General features: G+C 44.6%; 1 protein-coding gene across 1 annotated transcript in view; it reads right to left on the reverse strand.

Annotated features, from left to right (window-relative positions):
• SLC39A12 (solute carrier family 39 member 12) overlaps positions 1 to 22,241 on the reverse strand; it is a 96,738-nt gene that overhangs the window by 74,191 nt on the left and 306 nt on the right. Inside the window, exon 2 of the mRNA XM_030202167.1 lies at positions 9,086 to 9,370. Within this exon, the coding sequence (XP_030058027.1) occupies positions 9,086 to 9,370 (285 nt within the window). The remainder of the gene's footprint in view (positions 1 to 9,085; positions 9,371 to 22,241) is intronic.

Raw genomic sequence — 22,241 nt, forward strand, 5'->3', positions numbered from 1 at the left:
CTTCTGTGCCTAATTTTTGGATAGGAAAAAGTGTTCTAACAGATATAAGGCACCTAAATGGGGCTCAAATGGCAGATCCACATGAAAACACACTTATGCGCCTATTTATACAATAGTACCTGAGTATATAAGAACATAAGAGTAGCCATACTGGGTCAGGCCAATGGTCCATCTAGCCCAGTGTCCTGTTTCCCAAACAGTGGCCAAGCCAGGCCACAAGTACCTGGCAGAAACCCAAATCGTGGAAACGTTCCATACTATAAATCCCAGGGCAAGCAGTTGCTTCCCAAGTCTGTATCAATAGCAGACTATGGACTTTTCCTCCAGGAATTTGTCTAAACCTTTTTTAAACCCAGATACACTAACTGCTGTTACCACACCCTCTGTCAAACAGTTCCAGAGCTTAACTACTCACTGAGTGAAAAAAATATTTCCTCCTATTTGTTTTAAAAGTACTTCCATATTGATCTGCAAAGAGGGCGTGGCTATGGAAGGAGCATGGGGAGGTCTGGGGTGTTCCCTTAAAATGCACCCAGTGTTATAGAATAGCGCAGATCCGCACCAGCTTGCATGCCGGGATATACACCTGGTTTCTGTTGGTATAAGTTGAGCGCAGATCCCAGTACTCTGTTCAATTCTATAATGGATGCTGATCCCGGAATGCCTGTTACAGAATACTGTTCAGTGCACATTTTTTCAGAACCGAATTCTGAGCGCCATTTACCGCATCTCTCCCTATGCCACTATGCACACCCTTACGGGCTAGCACTTAGCACCTTTGCTGCCTCTTACAGTAACATAGTAAGTGATGGCACATAAAGACATGAACGGTCCATCCAGTCTGCCCAACAGTCACATTCATTATCAATTCAAGATTAAAATCAACAATGAATGTGATATTATATACTTGATCATGGTCTTTCTTTGGTGTTTCTGGGACACCCGGCTCAGTTCTTGTGTTCCAACTACTGGAGTTGCCATCAAAGCCCACCCCAGCCTATCTGAATCTGTCTTGTCATTTGTGAGACACAGACCATAAAAGTCTGCTGTCCCCTGTCCTCATGTTCCAAACTACTGGAGTTTGTCGAATCCCTCTCCAGCCCATCCTAAACTGGATTGCTATATGTGGTTCATAGACTGTACAAGCCAGCCCAGCACCGGCCTTAGATTTTACAGACAAAGTTGCCATCTAAGCACCACTTGACATACCATTCATTTTCTAATTAGAGATGTTCTTTGTTCATCCCACGCTTTTTTGAAGTCCTCCACTGTTTTTTTTTCTCCACCACCTGCTTTGGGAGGGCATCCAGGCATCTACCACCCTATCCGTGAAAAAGAATTTCCTGACATTACTCCTAAGTCTACCACCCTGCAACCTCAACCTTCTCTGGAAAAGATTTGTTTCTATATTAATACCTTTCAAGAAACAAATCTTTTCCAGAGAAGGTTGAGGTTGCAGGGTGGTAGACTTAGGAGTAATGTCAGAAAATTCTGCATGTACACTTATCCACACAGTCAAAGACTTAGGGGGTAAGTATTTTATTTATAAAGGTTCCTAGGTGTGCATGTTGGTTTCTTAAAATAGGTAGGACATATGTGGCTGTATGCTTTAATAAGCCTGTTCTAAAACCACCTCCTTCGTGAATTTAAAAATGTATAAAATTGTAATTGAGAAACACAGCCTACATAAGTATTGCCATACTGAGACAGACCGAAAGTCCATCAAGCCCAGTGTCCTGTTTCTAACAGTGGACAATCCAGGTCATATGTACCTGGCAAGATTCAAAAAAGTACAATACCTTTTATGCTGCTTATTCTGGAAATAAGCAGTGGATTTTCCCCAAGTCCATTTCAATAATGGTCTATGAACTTTTCCTTTGGGAAGCCATCCAAACCTTTTTTTTAAACCCCGCTAAGCTAACTGCTTTTACTATATTCTGGCAACGAATTCCAGAGTTTATTTAGGGAAAGGGGAAATGGGACTTGATATATCGCCTTTATGTGGTATTTTGCAACTACATTCAAAGCGGTTTACATATATACAGATACTTATTTTGTACCTGGGGCAATGGAGGGTTAAGTGACTTGCCCACAGTCACAAGGAGCTGCAGTGGGAATCGAACCCAGTTCCCCAGGATCAAAGTCTGCTGCACTAACCATTAGGCTACTCCTCCACTTGAGTGAAGAAAACCTTTCTCCGATTCGTTTTAAATGTACTACTTTGTAGCTTTATCGTGTGCCCCCTAGTCCTAGTATTTTTGGAAAGAGTAAACAAGTGATTGACATCTACCTGTTCTACTCTACTCATTATTTTATAGACCTCTATCATATCTCCCCTGGTGATATATATATTATCTAAAATCTTTTGCTTTCATAATTTTATATGTATTCAAGTTAGCTACTAAATGATACAAATGACTTTAATAACCCCTTTGGCACATACTTTATATGGATTCTATATAAGTCATGATGAGTTGCGTGCATTAAATTGAGCACACACCCAACTTATGTGTGCACCTTAATTGAGTAACAAACCAATCAGTGATAATTGGCCAATTACATCCAATTATCACTAATTGGCAATAATTGAAATTTACGCACGTTTTGTTTTAGATGCATTCTAAAAAGAGGCACATGTAACTTCTAACATGCATAGCTGAAGAGGGGGCATGGCCATGGGAGGAGTGTAGGCAGGTTGGGGGCATTCCTCAAATTTGCGTATGTGGTTATAAAATTTGGAAGAACGTACCTACATTTAGGCGTGGGTATTTACACCAGGTTTTCAGTGGCATAAATGGCCATACCTATGCACTGTTCTATACACCACTCCTAACTTTAGGCATGTGTTTCCCAAGTCTGGTTCTGGAGTACCCGTTGCCAGGTCAGGTTTTCAGGATATCCACAATGAATATGCATGAAAGAGATTTGCATATAATGATGGCAGTGTATGCAACTCAAGTTCACGCATATTCATTGTGGATCTCCTGAAAACCTGACTGGCAAGGGGTACTCCAGAACCAGACTTGGGAAACACTGGTTTATAGAATAGCGCTAGGCGCTATTTTTGGACGCGCCTATTTTTTAGACACCATTTACAGGATCTGGCCTGTTGTGCATTAACAGAGCTAGTGCACACAAACTGTTAGTAAATGGCCCCAATATCTGAAATACACAGTGGAATAGTGCAGTGGCGTAGGAAGGGGGGGGGCGGTGGGGCGGTCCGCCCCGGGTGCACGCCGCTGGGGGGTGTCGGTGCCTCGCTGGTTCCTTGCTGTCTCTGCCCCAGAACAGGTTACTTCCTGTTCCGGGCGAGAGCAAGGAACCAGCGAGGCGCCGACACCTCCCAGCGGCGTGCTCTCGGTCCTCCCACCCCCCCCTCACCGCCTTCCAGGTATGTTCTCGCGGGCGGGGCGGGGGTGTTGCGCTACGGAGGGGGGAGGGTGCGTCGCGCTGCACCCGGGGGGGGGGGGTGCGCAGCGGCGACCCGCCCCGGGTGTCAGCTGCCCTCGCGACGCCACTGGAATAGTGTCAATAGCAAGTTGAAGTCAGGATATGTGAGGTAAATCCAGTAACACAGTAACATAGTAGAAGACGGCAGAAAAAGACCTGCACGGTCCATCCAGTCTGCCCAACAAGATAAACTCATGTGTGCTACTTTTTGTGTATACCCTACGTTGATTTGTACCTGTCCTCTTCAGGGCACAGACCGTATAAGTCTGCCCAGTACTATCCCCGCCAACCACCAGCCCCGCCTCCCACCACTGGCTCTGGCACAGACCGTATAAGTCTGCCCAGCGCTATCCCCGCCTCCCAACCACCAGTCCCATATAGCTTTGTTATTTTAGTGCTACAGTTAAATATCTATCCCTATCCATCATTTGGCAGGTTGTGGCATTTTACAGGGATTTCAAAACACCTACATCACGTTGAATTGCTTATGAAACCTTATGGTTGCTTTCACTTAAGAATTAGAATATAGAAATGTTGGTTTGGCAGGAATTTGAGGAATCTTTTAAGCTTCACAGTTCTCTTCCAGTCTGAGCCCTGCTAGCACACATGCACATGGGGAGGGGGGGGGGGGGGGTGGCACTGTATTAAAAGATTCCTGTATTCAGTGGAGAAATGCTAACTACATGTGACACACCGTAGGCTCTCTTCCGTGGTTGAGCAGATACTCGTATGCTCCCATTTCCTATTTTACATATTTAAATTTTGGATTCTGACAAATAGTCCAAACAAAAAGAGGCAAGCCTACTGCTTAATAAAATAGAGAGGAAAAAAGGGGCTAGCTTAGGATCACAACACTTACTCAGCAATCAATCTTAAACAATTTTGAAAAATACATTTAAAAATCAAGCAAACAAAATCAAAGTAAATGAACTGTGCAGTAAATCATCAAATCTTCCGATGATACTAGAGATCATTCAATAGCCTGACATGGTTCAGCGTACATGGCTGCACCAAGAACCTATACTGAAATAAAGTCAATGTGTAACTGGACTGTGGTAATGGAGGAGACCCCCACAGGATACCGTCTCCCAGATCAAACCTATGGGGGAGGGGGTGATCACCACTTAGGAATCTCAAAGTAAAGGATGTCTATCTATGAAAAAGGGGGAGAGTGGAGGGTACAGAATAAGCTTTGAACTCCACTGTAGCTATGGAATGTTCTCTAGCATGACCAAAATATTTGCTGATTGCTTTGTTTCATTGTATTTATTTTTATTTTTTCCAATCCAACAGAAGTTGGAAAGAATTATACAAAAAGGTGCAAGAAAGCTTTGTATGTGGGGAAAACTGCTAAAAAGACTTATCAAGTTTGAAAGTGGGTCAGATTAGACCAGGGATGCCAGAGAAATAAGACCTTCTCCCCTAGAATGTGGCCCATTGCATTTTTTTTATGGTAGAAGGAGTTCTTTACTCTCCCAACTGCTGAACAACAAAAGCAGAGGAGGAAAGCAACTGTGCAATGGGTCATATCCAGGGCCAGGGCCGATGAAGGAAGCTATGAGGGCTAAAAGAAATGCCTTCAGAAAATGGAAGAAGGAACCGTCTGAAAATAACAAGAAGCAGCGTCAAAGCAAATGCAAGGCGCAGATAAAGAAGGCCAAGAGGGATTACGAAAAAAAGATAGCATTAGAGGCAAAAAAGCATAGTAAAAAATTTTTTCGGTATATTAAAAGCAGGAAGCCAACAAAAGAATCGGTTGGGCCACTGGATAACCGAGGTGTAAAAGGGGCGATCAAGGAAGACAAAGACGTAGCAGAGAGATTGAATGAATTCTTTGCTTCGGTCTTCACCGAGGAAGATTTGGGTGGGATACCAGTGTCGGAAATGATATTTCAAGCGGACGAGTCGGAGAAACTTACTGACTTCACGGTAAACCTGGAGGACGTAATGGGGCAGTTCAGCAATCTGAAGAGTAGCAAATCTCCTGGACCGGATGGTATTCATCCTAGAGTAATGATAGAACTGAAAAATGAGCTTGCGGAGCTACTGCTAGTGATATGCAATTTATCATTGAAATCGAGTGTGGTACCGGAAGATTGGAGGGTGGCCAATTTAACACCCATTTTTAAAAAAGGTTCCAGGGGAGATCCGGGAAATTATAGACCGGTGAGCCTGACGTTGGTGCCGGGGAAAATGGTAGAGGCTATTATTAAAAACAAAATTACAGAGCACATCCGAGGACAAGGATTACTGAGACCGAGTCAGCATGGCTTTTGTGTAGGGAAATCTTGCCTGACCAATTTACTTCAATTCTTTGAAGGAGTAAACAAACATGTGGACAAAGGGGAACCGGTTGATATTGTGTATCTGGATTTTCAAAAGGCGTTTGACAAGGCACCTCATGAAAGGCTACAGAGGAAATTGGAGGGTCATGGGATAGGAGGAAAAGTCCTATTGTGGATTAAAAACTGGTTGAAGGATAGGAAACAGAGAGTGGGGTTAAATGGGCAGTATTCACAATGGAGAAGGGTAGTTAGTGGGGTTCCTCAGGGGTCTGTGCTAGGACCACTGCTTTTTAATATATTTATAAATGATTTAGAGATGGGAGTAACTAGCGAGGTAATTAAATTTGCTGACAACACAAAGTTATTCAAAGTCGTTAACTCGCGACAGGATTGTGAAAAATTACAGAAGGACCTTACGAGACTGGGAGACTGGGCGGCTAAATGGCAGATGATGTTTAATGTGAGCAAGTGCAAGGTGATGCATGTGGGAAAAAAGAACCCGAATTATAGCTACGTCATGCAAGGTTCCACGTTAGGAGTTACGGGTCGATAATACACTGAAACCTTCTGCTCAGTGTGCTGCTGCGGCTCGGAAAGCGAATAGAATGTTGGGTATTATTAGGAAAGGTATGGAAAACAGGTGTGAGGATGTTATAATGCTGTTGTATCGCTCCATGATGCGACCGCACCTTGAGTATTGTGTTCAATTCTGGTCGCCGCATATCAAGAAAGATAAAGAGGGGCATAATCGAACGCAAACGCCTATCTCCATGGGCGTTTATCTCCGAGAACGGGTCCGTGAATGGGCGGGCCGAACCGTATTTTTGAAAAAATGGACGTTTTTGAGCTGGGCATTTGTTTTTTTAGCGATAATGGAAACTAAAAACGCACAGCTCAAAAACGTCCTAATCCGAGCCATTTGGTCGTGGGAGGGGCTACGATTCGTAGTACACTCGCCCCCCTGACATGCCAGGACACCAACTTGACACCCTAGAGGTCAGTGCGGTCGACTTCAGACAACACTCCCACAAGCATAACTCCCTTACCACGGGTGCTGAGCACCCAACCCCCTCCCCCAAAACCCACTACCCACAAATGTACAACACTACCATAGCTCTTAGGGGTGAAGGGGGCACCTACATGTGGGTACAGTGGGTTTTGGAGGCCTCCCATTTACAAGCACAAGTGTTACGGGTGGGGGGGGGGATGGGCATGGGGCCACCTGGCTGAAGTGCACTGCGGTACCCACTAGAAGTGCTCCAGGGACCTGCATACACGCAGGCCTCTAGGACTTGTTGCTGCTGTATAACATTGGCACACCAGTTGACACCTGAAGACTAATCTCTCCGAGAACGTCCTTTATTGGAATAACCGCGTTTACTCACAGTTAACTGCAGATCAGAGGTTGTGCCCCACTGGCAACGAGTGTCCCTGGTACTGAGATTAGCAGTAGGTCAGAGCTGGCAGAATGCTGTACAATGCCCTCTTTCAGCCACATTCAAGGTAAGAACTAAGTTCTCTAACGTGGCTAACACAGGAAAGGGAACTAAAACTGGCTTACAAAAATGGCCACTACCGCATGGACTATAACAGGAAACACAACAGGGCACACTCTGACCCAGTAGGCAGGGGGAAAAGCACCATGGGAGAAGAGTCTACCAACTACCAACATCGTGAGACTGTAACACAAGCTAATGAAATCACGGAGCCCAATACCCTACACCCACCACAATGCAATGCTGATGTGACCCTGTACTGCACCCGAGAGCCACATCTGACCCAGGGAAAGGCTGTGACAGGATCGAACACATTCTGCTGTCATGGAGGTGGGCACGGCATTTGAGGCTGGCATACAGGCTGGAAAAAAAGTTTTTAAAGTGGGGGTTTTTTTGGTGGGAGGGGGTTAGTGACTACTGGGGGAGTCCGGGGAGGTCATCCCCGATTCCCTCCAGTGGTCATCTGGGCAGTTGGGGCACTTTTTTGGGACTTGTTCATGAGAAAAAAGGGTCCAAAAAAGTGACCCAAAATCGCGGTCAAAACGCCTTTTTTTTCGATTATCAGCTAAAGACGCCCACCTCTCCTCAGCTGATAACCACGCCCCAGTCCCGCCTCCACCACGCCTCCGACACGCCCCCATCAACTTTATTCGTTTCCGCGACGGAGTGCAGTTGGAAACGCCCAAAATCGGCTTTCGATTATACCAATTTGGGCGCCTTTGCGAGAAAAACCGCCCATCTCCCGATTTGGGTCGAAATATAGGCATTTTTCTCTTTTGATTATAAGCAGGATAGTGGAATTGGAAAAGGTGCAGCGAAGGGCGACTAAAATGATAGCGGGGATGGGACAACTTCCCTATGAAGAAAGACTAAGGAGGCTAGGTCTTTTCAGCTTGGAGAAGAGACGGCTGAGGGGAGACATGATAGAGGTATATAAAATAATGAGTGGAGTGGAACAGGTGGATGTGAAGCGTCTGTTCACGCTTTCCAAAAATACTAGGACTAGGGGGCATGCGATGAAACTACAGTGTAGTAAATTTAAAACAAATCAGAGAAAATATTTCTTCACCCAACGCGTAATTAAACTCTGGAATTTGTTGCCGGAGAACGTGGTGAAGGTGGTTAGCTTGGCAGAGTTTAAAAAGGGGTTAGACGGTTTCCTAAAGGACAATTCCATAAACTGCTACTAAATGGACTTGGGAAAAATCCACATTTCCGGGAATAACATGTATAGAACGTTTGTACGTTTGGGAAGCTTGCCAGGTGCCCTTGGCCTGGATTGGCCGCTGTCGTGGACAGGATGCTGGGCTCGATGGACCCTTGGTCTTTTCCCAGTGTGGCATTACTTATGTACTAAGTCTTAGGCAGGGGTGACAGGGGTGGTCGCACAAGGCCTCGTGCTCCTAGGGGTCCTGCATCTCTTGCACGTCTGTCCTCCTGTTGCGGAACACCGCCCTACTCCATATCTTAATGTGCATCCACATTTCAGTAGAGAGCATCAGGCAGCAGCAGCGATTTTCATATCCTGTCAGCTGCTGAGCCTACAGCCTCCTCGCTGCTGCATCCTGCCCCCCTTTGATGTCACTTCCTGCTTCTGCAAGGGCGGGATACAGAAGCAAGGAGGCTTTAGGCTCAGCAGCTGATGGGATATGAAAATTGCTGCTGCTGTCTACTGAAACATGGTGGATGCATATCAAGGTATGGGGTGAGGTGGGGTTCCGACAGCGCTAAACCTTGTTCTTAAACAGATAAATTATGACTTACATTGGCGGGCATGGGTGCGCTAAGTCCACTTTTTACTGCAGCTTAGTAAAAGGACCCCTTTATAAAAGAAAACATAAAAAGAAATGTTACCAGGCCTTCTTCGGAAATTTTAAAGTGATGCCTCATTCTTTCCAAGATATCTTCGGTTTCATTATGGGAAAGGTAATGGCAGTCCTCTTCCTGCCTTAAGTTGAGTAAGCCATGAAGGTAAAAGTCATAATCGTTTTTGCTGAGACTGACTGCAGTGGAACAAAGATCTTTCTGATGAATGATGTAGTAAAGGAGAATAATACAAATTTTCTGCAAGGTTTCTTCACTGGGGTGGTCATCCACCTGCCCTGAAACTTTTAGTAACATATCTTTTGATTCCAGGCACTGTAAACACAACACATATAGAAAAAACGTTTTAATGCCATTAAGGAATAGTAATTAATTCAATCAAGTTTTGATTAATTTTACATTTTATTGATTTTCTGCTACAATTACAGGAATGATTTTCCTTCAAAGATAGAATCAGTTTCTGCACTAATTATTGGTAACTAGTTTACCTGAGAAATAGATGAAATATAATGCACATTAATTGAAATATCTGGTATTATTAATGATCATTTCTATGTTTATTCAATACTAAAAATTCATAGTTTGCTCCATAAACCATTTTGAAAGGTTAATGTATACAAGAGAAGAAAAACCCTCTGTTGTTATATAATGCTAAGATACAGAAACTCACAAATATATACCACCCCTAGAGCTTATGCTAAGAAAAATCAAGAGTCATTACCATCAGCAGCGCCATTAACAATTATCTAACAATGTTTAGCGCTGAAATCAAACCGCAGTGCTATGGAAAATGATATAAATATATAATCAGTCAATCATGTTATCTGTCTAGTATGATTATTGAATTTTACCATAAAAGCAGTCAAGTATAATTAGCAGAGAACAGGTAAAAAAAATGTATAAGAATTAGAGACCGACTGAAACTGGTTATTATTTATTTTATTTTTTTAGTTTTGGCCAAAACCAAAACTGTCTAAGCACTTTCAGTCGAAACTGAAACAGAAAACTAAGGTTTGATTGTGTGAATGTGAACCAATGAGACCCACTGGTGATTGTCAGAGCCGGGTGTCAGCAGCCCTCTGCTAAACCCACAGGAGATTATCGCCCTCCTGTCCCAGGAACTGCAAACACAGGCTGACAACTGGGAGAACCATTTTAACAAGGACTTCTCAACAAGTCTGGCACATTTTGAGGGGCATAATCGAACGGGGAGCCCAAGGTTTCCTGAGGACGTCCTCGCAGGACGTCCTGGCGAAGGGGCGGGGAAACCCATATTATCAAAACAAGATGGACGGCCATCTTTCGTTTTGATACGGTCGAGGACACCCAAATCTCAACATTTAGGTCGACCTTAGAGATGGTCAACCTTAGAGATGGTCGTCCCCGGTTTTCGGCGATAATGGAAACCGAGGACGCCCATCTCAGACACGACCAAATCCAAACCCTTTGGTCATGGGAGGAGCCAGCATTCATAGTGCACTGGTCCCCCTCACATGCCAGGACACCAACCTGGCACCCTAGGGGGCACTGCAGTGGACTTCAGAAATTGCTCCCAGGTGCATAGCTCCCTTACCTTGGGTGCTGAGCCCCCCACTCACCACTCCCCACAACTGTACAACACTACCATAGCCCTAAGGGGTGAAGGGAGGCACCTACATGTGGGTAAAGTGGGTTTCTGGAGGGTTTTGAAGGGCTCCCATTTACCACCATAAGTGTAACAGGTAGGGGGGGATGGGCCTGGGTCCACCTGTCTGAAGTGAACTGCACCCAGTAAAACTGCTCCAGGGACTTGCATATTTGCTGTCAGGGAGCTGGGTATGACATTTGAGGCTGGCAAAAAATATTTTTAAAGGTTTTTTTTTAGGGTGGGAGGGGGTTAGTGACCACTGGGGGAGTAAGGGGAGGTCATCCCTGATTCCCTCCGGTGGTCATCTAGTCAGTTCGGGCATCTTTTTAAGGCTTGGTTGCAAGAAAAAATGGACCAAGTAAAGTCGACCAAGTGCTCATCAGGGACGCCCTTCTTTTTTCCATTATTGGCCGAGGACACCCATATGTTAAGCACGCCCCAGTCCCGCCTTCGCTATGCTTCCAACATGCCCCAAGGAACTTTGGTCGTCACTGTGACGGAAAGCAGTTGAGGTCGCCCAAAATTGGCTTTCGATTATGCCGATTTGGGCAACCCTGGGAGAAGGACACCCATTTCCCAATTTGTGTGAAAGATGGGCGCCCTTCTCTTTCGAAAATGAGCCCATTAGTTTCCCAAGTCATTGCAGATGTAGTTAAATATCCTCTGAGACTGGAACTTTGTGAGAACGTGTAAAAAAAACAAAAACAAAATCATGATTATCAGCTTTTTATGCTTACCCAAACTGTACACAAGTTACAAGAGAAAGTAACATTGAGATGCTTCTCATTTTGTATTTAATTATAAAACTCATTAAAGACAAGCATGATACAGATTCTTATTAAAATAGGGTAAAGGAGTTCAGACTCTGGTCTACTGCAGAGATTATAAGCAGCCTTCTTAATCCAGAATAAAAAAAGCACATTGATGTTACTGAATGCAAGGACTATACGCTCTGAAAAATTACAACTTTATTTCATTGTAATATCATTTCCCTTCTAACACTATAAGCTGACCAGTACAGGTGCTTGAAAACAATCACTGCAGGTTTCTTTCTCATAAAATGTAGCTTCTGCACGCGACAATTTGATTAAAACATGGGATCTTCATTAACAAGCCAGAATATATATAATAATTCATATATATTCTAAGCCAGAATATCTAATTTAATAAAACGCACAGTGAACGTTCTAATGAGGACAACGTTCTGAAGTCACTAAAACACTCCCTGAAGGGTTCGTGGCGTTCGTGGTGTGAAGCCAGCCAGGCTGCCAGCCATCTCTGCCCCGCCCTCGCGTCAAACGTCATGACGTCCAGGGCAAACGTCATGACGTCGACGGCGCAAAAAAACAAAAAACAAAACGCAGCGTCAGGGAAGGAGGCGGCGCTCCCGACGTCTCTAGCCTTCCCTTCGCTGTGTTCCGCCTTCTTCTGACGTCAAGGATGATGTCAGAAGAAGGCGGAACACAACGAAGGGAAGGCTAGACGTCGGGAGCGCCGCCTCCTTCCCTGATGCTGCGCTGCCGGAACCACCGCCACGGAGGTAAATTAAAAAAAAAAAAAAAGGGATGTAGGGGGAAGAGAAGAGGGTGGGCAGTTGAACAATGGGAGCGGGAGGGCAGAGGAGAAATGACAGCAAGGATGCGAAGGGGGGGGGAAGAAGGGGGCGGGACATGCTGGGACATGGGAGACAGAAGAGCATGGATGCGAGGGGGGGTCATGGAAGGGAGAGAGGGGAATTGCTGGAAAAGGATGAATGGAGGGGGCAGGGGACAGAGAAGCATGGATGGGCATGGATTGAGATGGCAGGGCTCAGGGTGAGAGGGGAATTGATGGAAAAGGATGAATGGAGGGGGCAGGGGACAGAGAAGCATGGATGGGCATGGATTGAGATGGCAGGGCTCAGGGTGAGAGGGGAATTGCTGTAAAAAGGATGAATGGAGGGGGCAGGGGACAGAGAAGCATGGATGGTGTTTAAACCGTCCCTTTTAGACCCCTTCTGGACCCCTCCACACGGAGGGGTAAAGAGACTTAGTTCATCCAAAAGTGCTTGAATTGTTTCCCTGACCTCCAGTGTCACCCAATCCCATGGGGGTCTGTTCTGGGGAGGCATCAAAAGGCGCAGTTCGAATCTAATCCCCATGACCACAACTTTCTGTCTATTAGGATCTAGGTGTATCTTGGGCCATTTATGTTCCCACATATATACTATTAAAAATCAACCCAAATTTGGTTCAATGAGTGCGCCCTATTTGTGTGTGGATTGTTTTGTAGCACAAATTGCAGGTATAGAATAAATAGAAATAAAGGCAAAGATAGTTTTCAGAAATATGATTCTGTTTATTCTTACCAAAATAAAGTCTTCAATTTAATACATCCATCAGACAGATTCTGAGTTCAACTGCACAGAGCTTCTGCCCTCCGAGACAAGTTGGGGAATGTTCCAATGATCTGCCAAAATCTCATCCCTTTTATAGGCGAAGATCTTAATGCAAGTCAATGGCAAGACCCTTTTTTTTCTTAATATTGCCTAACCTCTGAATCATACTTTCCTTTCCGGCAGGTGCGCATATGTACCCACCTCCCCTTTCCGTTCTAGCTATTACAAGACATTTTGCAATTTCCGTTTTCATAAACAACTTGTTTTTCTTGTTACAAAAATATCATTTTAGCTATTGCACATGATTGTGACATTTCCGTTTTTGTCAACAGCTTGTTCTGTTTTCTTTCTTTTGATACAAAAATACTAACATATCAGTTTCATATCACCCTTCATATCATCTTATGATCTGAGTGCCATCTTACCCAAACTCAATGTTAAAGACCACATTTTATCCATTCTTTTCCATTATTCCTTCATCATAAGTGCTACTTTCATTCAGAAGGTTGTACCAGGTTTTGTTAAGACTCATCTTGCAGTCCTGCTTTTGCAGGTTCTCAACTGTAAGACCATTAGTGGGTTATTAGGCCTAGTCAAGGCTTCTCAGCTGACCAAAGTCCTGCAACTTGGCCCATCACCATTCCAGTGGGTAGGCCTCAAGCTACAACACATATTAACATTCCCCTCTTCACCCTATCCCATAGGGTGACACCAGGGTTAACGTACCATGGTACCATCCATTCCAGAAGGTATCCTATAAAACTATTGGTCTGGAGAGTCTAATCAAAAACCTGATACGGTCAGATTACTGAGATTCAGATCATAACATAGGCACTACTTCAGTCATTTCAATCCTTCTTGGGACTTACTCATACCTACGATTAAGTAACATATTATAATTACACCAATAATATTTCTCAACCCATTAGTATGCAGGTTCTATTCTTACTCTTACATAGGTATATAGATATATATTCATAACAATCAATCATTCTTTGGTTATATACTGATTATATCTTAAATATATATTTGCATAGATTATATAGTTATATTGCTTATTGATTACATCATTTCATAAAGCTTAACGTTCTATATTGTATCCCTGTGTGCTGTATTTGATTATACAGTTGCAGACATTTCTACAGTGTCTCTAGCATTTGCATAGCGATTGGTCCATCTCATAGGGAGATAGTCCAATGTGTTATCTCCAGTGGTGTTAGGAAGGAGATTTTCGTACAGGGCATATTGTCCTGCTGGTGTCCTTTTTGTTATTGATGTTTCAATTAAGCGTTCTACTAAGCCTCTAGCACAAGGGATTATGCAACATCCTACTAATACAAAAATTGCTACCACTATGATTATAGTGGTGGCCGCTGAAATGATAAATGTTTTCCATTTACCAAAAGCTTTATCCATCCAACCAGTCCAAGATGTGTCGACACCAGAGTTCTCTGCCAATTCTTGTGACAGTGAGGTAAGACCTTTCAAAGCTCTGGTGATCGATCCATCTGGAGCAGTATTGTTGGGGATAAAGGTGCAACACTGTGTACCTATCTTGTGGCACACTCCGCCATCTGCTGCCAAAATCTGGTCAAGCACTAATCGATTTTCTAGCGTCATTCTGCTGGTGGCGTCTAATTGTGCTGCAATTCCTTGAACCGCATCTCTAGTATAGTTTACAAATCTCTGCTGGTTGTAATATATATAGTTGATCCAGTCTACATTTTTATTTATAGTAGCCCACCAAAAGAAGGCAGATTCGAACCCTGCAGCTATCTGGTTTCTGGCTTTGAACTCATCAGGTACCCCTCTTGGAACCCCAATTGCATCTATATAAACTCGATCATCAAAAGATCCAGGCATTGCATTTCTCTTCACTCGTGAGGAAGAGCTGCTATGAGGAGGGAGCAAGAATGCTATAATGATTGGAATTACCAATTTGACTAAGGCACATCTGCCTGTCCAACTTCTGTGAAGTGTATGGTGGATAGCGCGGGCTCCACAATACCACCATATATCGGCTCTAGCCTGTGAGAAGTCCGTAAGGTTCAGACCCCTCAGGGCTCCCTTTGCTAGGGAACTATTGCAATTGGTCAAGTTTCCCAAAAACCGTGAATTTTTCACTCCATATCGTTCCAGACATGTATGATATCTGGTACCAGGATCTGGAATCCTGAATGCAGGAGGCACTCTCAGCCGAGGGGGTAAGTAGGGGTGGTGTTTATCAAGATGCTGACACGACTGGTTAACTTCAGTTGTTACCTGTAGTAACTCTAACATGCACCAAAAACCATCTGGATCATTATACAGATCTAGAGGAAAGGGAACTACTGTTGGTTCTGCTCTTGCATGGGCACAAAAATAACAATTAGAAACATTCAAACTCTTTGTAGTATAATGTACCCATTCGAGCCACAAATTGGTGTCTCCAAATCCTGTTTCTAATACCATTAAATCTTTGGAATTATTAATTGACACAACTTGGTAAGGAATTTTTACTTCTGGGATCTTTGTTGGCACCAAAGGATTCTTTTCTGGTTGGGTTGGGGGTGGAACAATCTTAAATTTTCCAATGGGGTCTCTACCAGTGGCATCAATTCCTAAGGAATAAGTTCTGTATGTAACAGCCGTTACTCCTCTGAAAGTGATAGCCACTTGATTACATTTGGTCATTGGACAAAGGCCAGTCACTCGCAATTTCATAATGGAAATGCTCTTTTTAAGATCTGGAATTTCACTACCTGAGTAGGGAACCCATGAACCTGTGTACCACCATACTTGCGCCCAACTTCCGCAATTGGAGAAGGGACACAGGTATATTTCAAAAGCTGACAAATATTGCTGCACCGGATGTTCTCCACACATTGTGTAAGAACACACATCAAGGGTTATTGTGGTCGTGTCCTTAGTAGTGGGTAATGTTATTTCGTAGGTGGTTGTAAATTTCTGTAGAAAATGTTCTAAGTCTTGTGCTCCTTGTACAGTGGGCATGGTGAGCACACACAAGAAGAGGACTAGGCACTTCATGTTGGTAGTTTTCATGATTAGATGTTAGCTCTGGACTGTACAAAAGGCAATTGGCGGTTAATGAAAATGAGTAACAAAATTATCCTTAGGGTCTTAGCAAGAACTGCAATCACTATAATTAGTATTCCAAAGTATATCAACGCTTGATATATCATTAGGGGTAACTTGGGTATGAGGGGTAAATTCTAGTAGCTCCTTGTTCGGTGGGATTGGGGACTTCGAAAAGACTATATATTTCCAAAGGTCCCAATCCAACCTCTCTAATGAATAGGAAAGGTATCCAGTCTGTGCCAAGTACAGCGTATGTGATTAACCAAAAATCCACTACTTCACCAGTTTCTGGTCTTATTAGGAGCTCTTCAGTCTGTTCAACTTGTAAACCCAAGCTTCCTCCAAACAATGCTAGGATATGAGTAACTACTCGATTGGGACCGAGTGTCCAACTCTCAAGTAAAGGTTCACACAGTATCTGATATCGTGTGAGGGGATCCCAATTGGGATCGTCTTCTGGGGCTGGGTCCCAATGGGGAAATCTTAATTCTCGTGGATCTAAAAGGTACTCTGGGGGTTCAGGGATTACTTGATCACTTAAATTAAAAGGCGACAGTGGTGGAGATTCAAGGGAAGGAACGGATTGTGGTGGAGAAGGCTGGTTGTGAGGTCTGTTATGGGACATATATGGATGGTTAATAGGAATGTAGCTATCTAGGAGGACGAGTGGCTGGGACACTGATTTTTGGGGCGGCTAAGGTAGTATTCGTGGGAGGAGGAACGTCACTATTAGGCACAAGAGGATAAGGAGAAGGGGTGGCTCGCAATTCAGGCAAGGTAATATTATCCTCAAAAGGAGTGGTAAAATTGGGGACAATATGGACCGAGCTACTGATATTATTGGGAACACTTGTAGAATGCAAAATAGGAGAATTAGTGAGGACAGGAGTAGTCGCAGAGTTTTCAATAGGCACTGTAGGATGGCCAGTTGAAAAGTCTGTTGTGGCAGATGTGTCTGCCCAGGGGGTGGGATTACTGGTGGCAAGGGGACTGATCTTTTTGATCGTTTGGGGGGATGTGTGTCCAAACAAGCGTGTGAATGTGGTGTACTGTTGGGGCTCTGTGTAGGCCGCTGTAGTAGGTGTTGGAACAGGAGTAGTTGCAAATACAGAAGTGGTTGCAAGTACTGCAGGGGTAGCTGCAAGTACAGAAGTAGTTGCAAGTACCGTGGCGTTTCCAACGGGCAAAGTAACGTTGCCAGTGGGAAAGGCACTAAGTGTGATCCAAAGATCTGCGAGGTTTCTGTCAGCTGTATAGGTAAACAGGGTAGTGAAAAACAACACCAAACCTATACAAAGTAGGATGAAACACAAGAGTCCAACAGCAAACAATCGAGCAGATGGAAAGCAGAAGAAGAGGGTGTACTGATGTAGCACCGTAACTACTGCTGAAACAACACTTGCAACGGTGCTGTTTGCGTCCGTGTCGTCTGGAATTGTGTCGTCTTCCAGATAAGTTCCGTCAAAGTCGTTGGACCAATGGGTATTGGTTTCAGATAACTGCTCAGAGTCACACTTGTCAACAGGATAAAATACAGTTTTTTGTGGATCTGGTTCCTTGATGTCGTCAAGAGCAGCAAGGTTCTCAGAGGTTGGTTCCCTGCGGAGGGTTGATTCCCTGCGGAGGAGTATACCAACTGGAGAGGCTGAAGGAGGTGGTAAGGGGATAGCTTCTTCTGGAGTAGACTGTGGCTGGACGTGGCGTGGCATTTATCTTGCGTGATTCGGGAAATACAAATGTAGAATGTCGAGCAGCTCACTGATGTTGCTGTACAAATTCTGTACTGTTGCAAACTCAGCGGACTCTGGTTCACCCAGATCCAATTCACCTGCTAAGTTGCGGATTCGGATGAGTCGGATACGGAGGTCAACGTAAGGAAGTGGGAATTCTGGAACTGTGGAGAGTGGAGGAGAGGATGGCCACTCAAATGCAGGTTCGAGTACTGGTGGTTGTTCAGGTGGTGATTCTGGTGAGTCAGTGATCGTTTGGATGGTGATATCGGCCAGATCAAGTAGATTCGATTCAGGAGATGGTTTGTCTTGGTTAATTAAGTGATTAAGTCTTTGGTCGAGTCGATTAAGTCTTTGGTCGAGTTGATCAAGATGGTCGAACAGTGTTGGGTGCGGGGTCGGTGGTCTTGGGCTCAGTGGCAGTGGAGATGGGGTCCGGGGTGGGACAGGTTTCTCCAATGGCTGCTGAGCTGGAAACATCAAGGAGGCCTGATTCGATATTCGGATAGGCTCGTATATCTTTCAGATGGACCCAGGACGTGTGGTCCTCGAGCTTGGCAGCTGTAGCTGACAGAGCTTCAATCTTGAAGGGACCAATGTAGATGGGATCTCGCCAGGTCTTGTGCGTATAATAACGCCGGTGCACCAGATCACCCACTTTAAAAGGGGGGAATCCATTGGCATTACAATCCCCTCTTCTGTCCGAAATAGCCTGTGGAATTGATGCCACCGGTAGAGACCCCATTGGAAAATTTAAGATTGTTCCACCCCCAACCCAACCAGAAAAGAATCCTTTGGTGCCAACAAAGATCCCAGAAGTAAAAATTCCTTACCAAGTTGTGTCAATTAATAATTCCAAAGATTTAATGGTATTAGAAACAGGATTTGGAGACACCAATATTAACAATGGGCATGGATTGAGATGGCAGGGCTCAGGGAGAGAGGGGAATTGCTGGAAAATGATGAATGGAGGGGACAGGGGACAGAGAAGCATGGATGGGCATGGATTGAGATGGCAGGGCTCAGGGAGAGAGGGGAAATTGCTGGAAAAGGATGAATGGAGGGGGCAGGGGACAGAGAAGCATGGATGGGCATGGATTGAGATGGCAGGGCTCAGGGAGAGAGGGGAATTGCTGGAAAATGATGAATGGAGGGGGCAGGGGACAGAGAAGCATGGATGGGCATGGATTGAGATGGCAGGGCTCAGGGAGAGAGGGAAATTGCTGGAAAAGGATGAATGGAGGGGGCAGGGGACAGAGAAGCATGGATGGGCATGGATTGAGATGGCAGGGCTCAGGGAGAGAGGGGAATTGCTGGAAAATGATGAGTGGAGGGGGCAGGGGACAGAGAAGCATGGATGGGCATGGATTGAGATGGCAGGGCTCAGGGAGAGAGGGAAATTGCTGGAAAAGGATGAATGGAGGGGGCAGGGGACAGAGAAGCATGGATGGGCATGGATTGAGATGGCAGGGCTCAGGGAAAGAGGGGAATTGCTGGAAAAGGATGAATGGAGGGGGCAGGGGACAGAGAAGCATGGATGGGCATGGATTGAGATGGCAGGGCTCAGGGAAAGAGGGGAATTGCTGGAAAAGGATGAATGGAGGGGGCAGGGGACAGAGAAGCATGGATGGGCATGGACTGAGATGGCAGGGCTCAGGGAGAGAGGGGAATTGCTGGAAAAGGATGAATGGAGGGGGCAGGGGACAGAGAAGCATGGATGGGCATGGATTGAGATGGCAGGGCTCAGGGAGAGAGGGGAATTGCTGGAAAAGGATGAATGGAGGGGGCAGGGGACAGATGGGCATGGATTGGGAGGGCAAGGCTCACACTCTCTCTCTCATATACAATGTCTTTCTGACTCTCACTCTCACACACTCTGTCTCACAATGTATCACATTCACTCTCTATGTGCCACACAGTCACTCACACACTCGCTTGGTCTCATACACTCACTCTCACAGAGAATCTGTGTCTCACACACACTCTCTCTCTCGCACACACACACACACTCTCACACTGTGTCTCACATACACACTTGCACACACTCTCATTCTCACACACACACTCTCACAAACACACTCACACCCAGACTCACTCTCTCTCTCACACACATACACTCACACTTTCACTCTGACTCTCACACAGTCACTCTCACATACACTCTCCCAAACATACACACTCCGAGGAAAACCTTGCTAGCGCCCGTTTCATTTGTGTCAGAAACGGGCCTTTTTTACTAGTATATAATAATTTAAATAATGAAAGACCATATTTTACCACCAAGCAAAATAGCACACATGGACTTCAGCTAATGAAAACTGAAATTAAACGCCACAGTGCTTTTACAATGGCCACATTTGGAGTGACAGCTGATGTCATGTCTCCACAGAGAGGCTTTCTAAGAATCTTATGATCCCAAATTTACAGATTTAAATTCCTGCTAAACTTTTGTATCAAAAGCATTTATTTGGAACACTCTATTTACCATATAAACTAGTATGCAAGATTGTAACTGCATTACTTGAAATCACATTACACACAAAAAAAGAATGCAAAGAGTACCGCCCCCCGCCCCCGACTACATTACAATCCCTGGTGGTCTAGTGGTGTAATCAGGGCAGAAGTGATCCCCATTTGTGCTTGCCCATGTCAGCTCCACTCTCAAAATGGCTGCTGCTAGAGGTCATGGCAGCAATTTTAAGAGCAGAGCTCACATGGGCGGGAGTGATTGAGGATCACTCCTGCCCTTCTAGACTGCCAAGGATTGTAAAATAGGCCCAAGGGGGGCAGCTACAGGTGGATCTGGAGGGGGGGAGAGGGACAAGGCAACTCCTGTTTGGAGGGGAGGGGGAGACAGGGCAACAAACAGGAAAAAGCACACATTTTCAACTTCTACCGAAAACGCATGGTCAGTTTCATCCGAAACCGAAACCTTGGCCATAGCCTTTCAACTGAAACCAAAACTGGGCAGAAAGCAGATTTTAAACCAGTTTCACCACCGTAACCGAATTTGAAATTCGGTTGGCCTCTACTTAAAGCAACAATGCATTTCATGCTTAAAGGAAGTCAGATGAGTGCAATAGATAAGAATTGCCACACAAAGGACAATTCTATAACCTAGGTCAGTGATTCCTAAACCTGTCTTTGGGGAACTCAGCCAGTCAGGTTTTCAGGATATCTGCAATGAATATTGGAGGCAGTACATGCACATCGAACTCATGAATATTCATTGAGGATATTCTGAAAACCCTAACTAGCTGGGGTTCCCCAGGACAGGTTTGGGAACCCCTGACCTAGGTGCTCACATTAATGCACAGGTTATGTATGTAAATACTTAGAACGGTAGCATTTATGTGCATATGTGCACACTTCCACACTTTAATGCTAGTACAGTGCCTAAGCACTATTCTGCAAATACCTGCTTAACTTAGGTAGCGTGTACTTGCAAGGGAAGCAAAAGACAGTGAGGAAAAACCACACTAGTGAACCAGGATGACAACATCAAGTCCTTTATTAAAACTGTGGATAGGTGACAAAAGTGCAAAGACCCAACACAGGCTGTGTTTCGGCTACAAAGCCTTCCTCAGGAGTCTTTGAAGTGCAAGAAATGTACATACACACCTTGAGGCAATGGTCTCAAAGAACACTATGAATAGCGTAGTGCTTATCTAAGCACTACGCTATTTGCAATGTTCTTGCATACTCATGATTGCCACGGCCATATAGTGGTTTTACATCATTTTTGTTCTTTTTGAGACCATTGCTTCAAGGTATGTGTGTATATTTTTTGCACATCAAAGACTCATGAGGAAGGCTTCGTAGCTGAAACATGGCCCATGTTGGGTCTTTGCATGTTTAATAAAGGACTTGCTGGTATCATCCTGATTCACTAGCATGGTCTTTCACACTGTTTTTTGCCTTCACTTGTTTTTCTCACAGAATTGATTTGGTCCTTCATATTGCCTTTGCAAAGGGTGGAGCATGGGTGGGACATAGGTGGGTTATGGGACAAATTTAATTCATTTTGTTTTCCATTTTGTTCCAGTTCTGTGATTTCATTCTCATACTTTACACGCATATGTCAACTTTATTTGCATAACATCAATTTTATGTGGGTAAAATACTATAAGTTACACATGTTTCTGATACATTTAGGTGTGCGCACTTATACCAGCTCTATGGCTGATGAAGTGCGAGTATTTAAATGTTAGCTGGTTACGCTAGTATTCCTTATTGGAAGCTAAGCCCCCAGCTTCCTTGATAGAGCAGGCTTCTACCGCATGCCCTCTGGGCAACTGTTTGGAAAAATCCAGTTATAGAATTGTCCCCAAAGACCCCCCCCCCCCCCCCCACCATCTTGTAATTAGGTTTTGA

Source organism: Microcaecilia unicolor, chromosome 1, assembly GCF_901765095.1.
Source record: "Microcaecilia unicolor chromosome 1, aMicUni1.1, whole genome shotgun sequence".
Classification (NCBI taxonomy): Eukaryota; Metazoa; Chordata; class Amphibia; order Gymnophiona; family Siphonopidae; genus Microcaecilia; species Microcaecilia unicolor.